Source organism: Drosophila sulfurigaster, chromosome 3 (genome assembly GCF_023558435.1).
Source record: "Drosophila sulfurigaster albostrigata strain 15112-1811.04 chromosome 3, ASM2355843v2, whole genome shotgun sequence".
Lineage (NCBI taxonomy): Eukaryota > Metazoa > Arthropoda > Insecta > Diptera > Drosophilidae > Drosophila > Drosophila sulfurigaster.
The window spans coordinates 42,675,487-42,681,828 of record NC_084883.1 but is presented as its reverse complement, the minus strand read 5'-3'; the positions used below and the strand labels follow the sequence as shown (position 1 = coordinate 42,681,828).

The following is a 6,342-nucleotide window of genomic DNA, read 5'->3' as shown; positions in this document are numbered from 1 at the left end:
CGTGGCAAAAATTTGAAACAAACTTGATCTGCGTGCAAACATAACAAATGCTGTCGAAAAAAAATTATAGCTCTATCTCTTATAGTCTCTGAGATCTAGGTGTTCATACGGACAGACGGACAGACACACAGACGGACAGACGGACAGACGGACAGACAGACAGACGGATATGGCTAGATCGTCTCGGCTGTTGACGCTGATCAAGAATATATATACTTTATAGGGTCGGAGATGCCTCCTTCTACCTGTTACATACATTTCCTGCCGGCACAAAGTTATAATACCCTTCTACCCTATGGGTAGCGGGTATAAAAAAAGGACCTCAAGAACACATATGTGAACCATAAATCTTGTTGGCCGCATGTAATCAATATTATGACTTGTCAAATTATTGTGTACTATCACTTCAAGGATTCGTCCTTAAAGGATTCAACTTTAGTTTTTATTTTCTCCCTGGGGCAACATTTTGTTGGCAGCCACTGTCCCGATTTCACCTTTCCAATTGCCTTTCCAATTAATGCTAATGACAACAACCCTTTCGTTGCGCCGCATTGAACACTTGCAACATTTGGTGGCTACTCTTGCCTGCTGTTTAATTAGCACAACGAACAACACGATTTTTATGGCATTTCCTTTATTTTTCAGCACTTTCTTTTCTGCTCTGTTATGAGTCTCCGTAGTGCAATATGTGATTGATGGCAGCCATAAGCAGATTATGTAAATCAAGTCTGACCTTTGACCCTCCACCGATTGTTGCAGCAAGTGTGCAGAATTGCGGAATTATGGAAAATTGGCAACTGGCCGAAAGGACATCATTTGTCATCGGCTTTTGCTTGGTGGATGACGATGACGATGATGATGATGATGATGATGATGCTATTGACCCCATTCTTTGGGACTGTTAATGAAAACATGTGTCGGCAATAAAATGATAATCATGATTTACATCCCGACATCATCTTCAATATGATTGCAACACACACACATTCATCGAACGTGATCAATTTATATGCAAAAAGTATTTTAATTGCCGCATCGAAGACATTAATGAGACTGGAAATTTTCTCTTGCGATTTCATTTGCATTCAGTTGGGGATCTCTGACAATACTTTTTCCCTTTTCAGAGAAGAAACCACTAATTTGTTGCATTAGTGCGAAATTAAATTATTGTTTACACACACTCTTCACAGTTATGCAAAGAAAAGTTCCCTTTATCTTCGAATCGATTGTTAAAAAAGGGTTGACTTTGCCTCAAGGGTTGAGTTCCGGGTGTCAATATGTGAACAATGCCGAATTTGCATGTCAGAGGAGAGCAAGGACAATCAGGAAGCAGGCAACAGGAGTTGACAACATTGCTTGGCATTCATTAGCTTTGACTTTCGTGTAGTATTGTGATTGGATTTTGTACTAATTACCTAGACAAACATTGCTGCAATCGAATTAAGGCAACTGAAGTGGTGATTCAATTGAAATTCAGCAGAAACAAATGCATTGATTGGCCACAATCCGGACAAGATTTGCTTTGTACATACCAGTGTGATATAAATATTTGCTAACTTGAAACTAAACAACGAAATCAACTCGCAGAGTAATATTCAAAATGTTTAAATTAAATGGATATTCAGATTCAAAATTATTATTAAATATCCTTCTTATACGTGCTACCCATAAGGTAAAAGGATATTATAACTGTGTTCTTGCAGGGTATGCATATAACATGTAGAAGGGTGCAACTCCGACCCCAAAGACTATATATATTCTTGATAAGAGTCAACAACCGAGACGATATAGCGATTTCCGTCTTTCCGTCTGTCTTTTTGTTTCACATTTTTGCCATTTTGGCATATTTTACAGTACTACTACGATAAAGGCAAAAATGCAACTCATGCTGCCAATAAAATTTGTGCAGTTTATGGACCCGATACAGTTTCCATTTCCACCGCACAACGATGGTTTCAACGTTTTCGTTCTGGTGCGGAGGTGGTCGAAGATGCGCCACGGTCCGGAAGGCATATTGTCGAAAATTGCGATAAAATCGCTGAATTGATCGAAAGAGACTTGACGCAAAAAAACATTTTTGACCGTATGGATGCATGCGAATCGCTTCTGAATCGCAACAAAATCGACCCGTTTTTTAAGCGGATGGTGATTGGCGATGAAAATGGATCACTTACGACAACATGAAGAGCAAACGGTCGTGGTCGAAAAGCGGTGCAGCACTCATGCAGAAGAGGCCAACAGAGGCCGAGTCCATCAGAACAACGCCAGGCCACACAAATCTTTGGTGACGCGCCAGAAGCTCCGGGAGCTCGTATAGGAGGTTCTTTTGCATCCACCGTATTGTCCGGATCTCGCACCAAGTGATTACCACCTATTTCTGTCCATGGCGAACGAGCTTGGTAGTTGGAAGTTGGCCACAAGAGAGTCCTGTGAAAATTGGCACTCCGAGTTTTTTGCCAATAGGCAATATATAGCGAGCTTCTATAAGAGGGGCATTATGAAGTTGGCATCTCGTTGGGAACTCGTCATCGAACAAAACGGCGCATATTTGACTTAAATCGAATTATTATAACCAATTTTATGAACAATTGAAAATTCAATAAAAATACCGCAAGACTTTTTTGACAATCTTATATATCACATTTGTGGCTCATATTATATAATTGAAGTACTTACCTTTAACAAGAAGGCCGAATGTGTTAATGTCATAACCAGATGCTGTGTAACCTTATAATATATACTTATTTTAGACTTGTGACCTATTATTAAGCCCACTGAAAGTGCTCATGAATCATTCCCTAGTATAAAATGATGTCTGTCAGTCATTTTTTTAAGTTCTACAATCTCTGATTCTCCAAAAATAGACAATTTTATTATTTTTAGTCTTCAATAAAATAAAGTAAACAGTACATGTTAGTATTTCATTTATATACATATAGTATTTATAGTATTTAATTTAATACTATAAGGAACTAGTCAATTGCATTCCTTCTGTTTAAATACAGAGGAGGATAAATTCCATCGACTTTGAATTCTGCTGCTTCCGTCCGTTAAAAATAAGAACACACTTATTAGATCAAATGTTTATAACAACAAGCTTAAAATATTGTACATTCAAAAAAAGTTAATATATTTAATAATTTTTTTTCAACTCAAACCAATTAAACATAGACATTCTAATATGGTTAGTATTATTAATATTAAATGCAACAGACACCAACACCAAAGAACAAAGAACATGAACAATTCAGTAACGATCCAATTGTTTTACCTATGTGAAAATATTTGGAAGGATTTCTCTTCTAGTTACATATTCCCCTCCGTGTAGACCAACTTCTTCAATATCATCATCGGATAATGATTTTATATCCCTTATACTTAAAAACAAGTAGGAAAGCTAACTTCGACAATTTTTATCTGATCGCAACTAAATTTTCAAGAATTATAACTACTTTAGTTATTATTGTATATACCAAAATTCGCGACTCTAGCTTGTTATTCGATTTTTTTGATTTGCGGGGGCGGAAAAAATTTGAAACAAACGTGATCTGCGTGCAAACATAACATCTAACAACTATCTCTTATAGTCTCTGAGATCCAGTGTTTCATAAGGACAGACGGACAGACAGTCAGACGGACATGGCTAGATCGTCTCGGCTGTTGATGCTGATCAAGAATATATGTACTTTATGAGGTCGGCGATGCCTCCTTCTACCTGTTATATACAATTCCTAGTGTTAATACATTTCCAAAGTTATAATGCCCTACCCTATGGGTAGCGGGTATCAAAAATAAATAACAATAATAATAACAACAAAACAATTGTCTAGCCCAGCTACAAAATTTAAGGTTCAAATAGTGTTTTGTTTCCTCCTTCGGTTTCTTTAGCTCTAGAAATACTTACCTATTAGCTATTTGCTTAAAAACACTACGCTTTAGCACAAACAATATGAATATGAGAATACCCTCACCAAAAATGATGTAATAAAAAAATAAAAATATTCTGTTGAGAATGTGATAAGATTGTGCAAAATACGCAAGTATCTCGAAAGTCCAAGGAACTCCCATAATAATAGTAAGTCGGGCAAATATACCACACCTAAAAAAACAGGAAAAAGAAACAAATTAAATTCAATTACAATTGATTGATGTTTTCATAATTTCTTACTTCTTTATACACGACTGGACACGTTGATGACGTTTTTGTTGCCCTTGAAAATTCTTCATTTCACCCATCCCATTGAAAATTCGAATCGCCTAAAAAGTATTCAATTAGAATTTGATATATCAATTCCAATAATAACAATAATAACTTTTATCTCACCGTCATGACGCACATTATCGTATTGAATATAATTTGTATTGACATAGGCCCAACATAATAGAGCATTGCAGACCAATCATGGGCTGTGGGAAATTATTCATTGATTCAGAGTCAGATCAGAGTTAATCATTTAGAGTTGCTGATCTACTCACTTTTGACCCAGCAGGTGAATATTCCTACTCCTGGCATCCAAGGTAGTTGATCCATATCATCTGGATCCAAAGTGCTGTCAATAATAAATATAATGAGGGTTAAAACAGCCGCAGATGTCCAGACAATTATGCTATAGATGGTGAACCGATATGCGATTGTATAATCTTCGTTATTGTTGGTGCCCCGAAAGCTCTTCCACAAATTGAAGCTTATAACACTGAGCCAATGAAATCTCGACATTTCAGCAAAGTATCCAACGTAACCTGATCGAAAAATTCTATTCTAAATAATGATTTAAGTATAAATATGCAAATATATCTTACCAATTGCTTTGCATTGATTTTCCGACATAGACGAATTATAAATGTTGATTAAAAGTAGCAACAAAAAAGTCACTACCAACATGAACAAGTAACAAATGAAACAAATTCCATGAAGATTTCGTAATTTTGGCAATCCCATATAGACAGCGATCGTAAGAACGGAGCAAACAATACTCAGTATAAGCACTGAAAAAAAGAAAACTTTTCAAAAATAAAAATGAAATACAAACATCAGATTAGCATACGCGTTATGGTTGGCCATATAGTTCGCGGATCTGGGCAAAATTGTGGAATCAGTTGGACCCTTGATTCGTTATCAAATCGCTGAGGCTGTAGACAATATTGATTTTTTGATCGTTGGTTACTTGAATTATCTGACACAAATAGGTATGCGATATTTCCATTCTTAAAATAAAGTAATGTTATTATTGCATAGCTTTTCAATTTACAGTTTCTAAACCACACCTCCAGTAGTTTCCATTTGTATTTATTAATAATACTCATATGCTCTGAGCAAGGCACCGGAAGATCTCTTTGTATGATTAAGTCATCGGAGACTGGCATCTTCATTTCGGTGCCATTCGTCCAAACGAAATCCACAAAGCCATCAAAGTCATCTAAGTCCTGAATATCCTCGCCGCATCTGCGCTCTTCGACAACGAGCTTCTGGTTCTTGGGACAACAGTATCGTATGCAAGTGCCTAAGTGACAAGCACAACCGCGCAGATGCCTTGGAACCTTATCGGAGTCTCCGTTCATAAGAATCTCGTAATCATATTCACCAGTTAATTCCGGTGAAATTATGATATTCTGGTACTTGTACGAACCATTTAGTAACTTTTGGTCTTCCGACAATCTCACTGTGTCATAGTAATCACAATCGGGTATATCGGCATTGATGCCGGTTAGAGCAATCATTAATAATAATATCCACATGGCTTATACAAAATGTTGTTCTGCAATGCTGAAAGATTCAAATCAGAAACCACTGATAAGCAATCATAAATACATGAATATTTACCAAATTATGAGTGAGTATAACAAATGTTGATAAACTTTCTAAGAATATACAAAATTATAGTGCGACCGAGTTTATGGTGAAAAAAACATAAACTAAAACGATTTTAAAAATAAGTGAAGGTTATTCTTAAAGCTTTGGATTAGTACTAAATTTAGAGCTAAGATTAATTTTTGAAACTTGTTCTGTTTTACGATAAAATATATAAATTCGTTCATTTCTTGGTTTGCGTACGAATTTGTTAATTCTTACATTTATCAGAACAGAAAAAAGAAATTCAAAAACAAATCTTAGCTCTAATTAAAGAAGTAATCCAAAGTTATAAGAATAACCTTTTCTTTTTTTTTTAAATTGTGTCAGTTTATGTTTTTTTTCCCATATGCAATCTTATTCCAGTGAATTTAATTGGATATAAATTCGCACCGGTATGAAGGGTAAAAAATTAATACTGGAATTACATGGAAACGATTTATATCGCTTCCCAATGCACAACATTATCTGATCTTTCGAGCTAACTAATGTTA

General features: G+C 35.7%; 1 protein-coding gene across 1 annotated transcript; it reads right to left on the bottom strand.

Annotated features, from left to right (window-relative positions):
• Window positions 1-4,164: 4,164 nt before the first annotated feature.
• On the bottom strand, window positions 4,165-5,839 carry LOC133840080 (G-protein coupled receptor Mth-like). The gene is made up of 7 exons (XM_062271736.1): window positions 5,822-5,839; window positions 5,266-5,764; window positions 5,046-5,205; window positions 4,801-4,986; window positions 4,477-4,740; window positions 4,325-4,407; window positions 4,165-4,257 (listed from the first exon to the last, which is right to left on the bottom strand). The coding sequence occupies exons 2-7, from the start codon at window positions 5,734-5,736 to the stop codon at window positions 4,165-4,167; spliced, it is 1,257 nt and encodes a 418-aa protein (XP_062127720.1). The 5' UTR covers window positions 5,737-5,764; window positions 5,822-5,839.
• Window positions 5,840-6,342: the final 503 nt, after the last annotated feature.

What these genes read in the sequence shown, in the direction of transcription:
- LOC133840080 (XM_062271736.1), bottom strand. Translation starts at nt 5,736, where the DNA reads ATGTGGATATTATTATTAATGATTGCTCTAACCGGCATCAATGCCGAT. An exon ending in AAATCAATGCAAAGCAATTG is followed by an intron (nt 4,741 to 4,800) that starts GTAAGATATATT and finishes TTTTTCGATCAG; the next exon opens with GTTACGTTGGATACTTTGCT. An exon ending in ATTCACCTGCTGGGTCAAAA is followed by an intron (nt 4,408 to 4,476) that starts GTGAGTAGATCA and finishes AATTTCCCACAG; the next exon opens with CCCATGATTGGTCTGCAATG.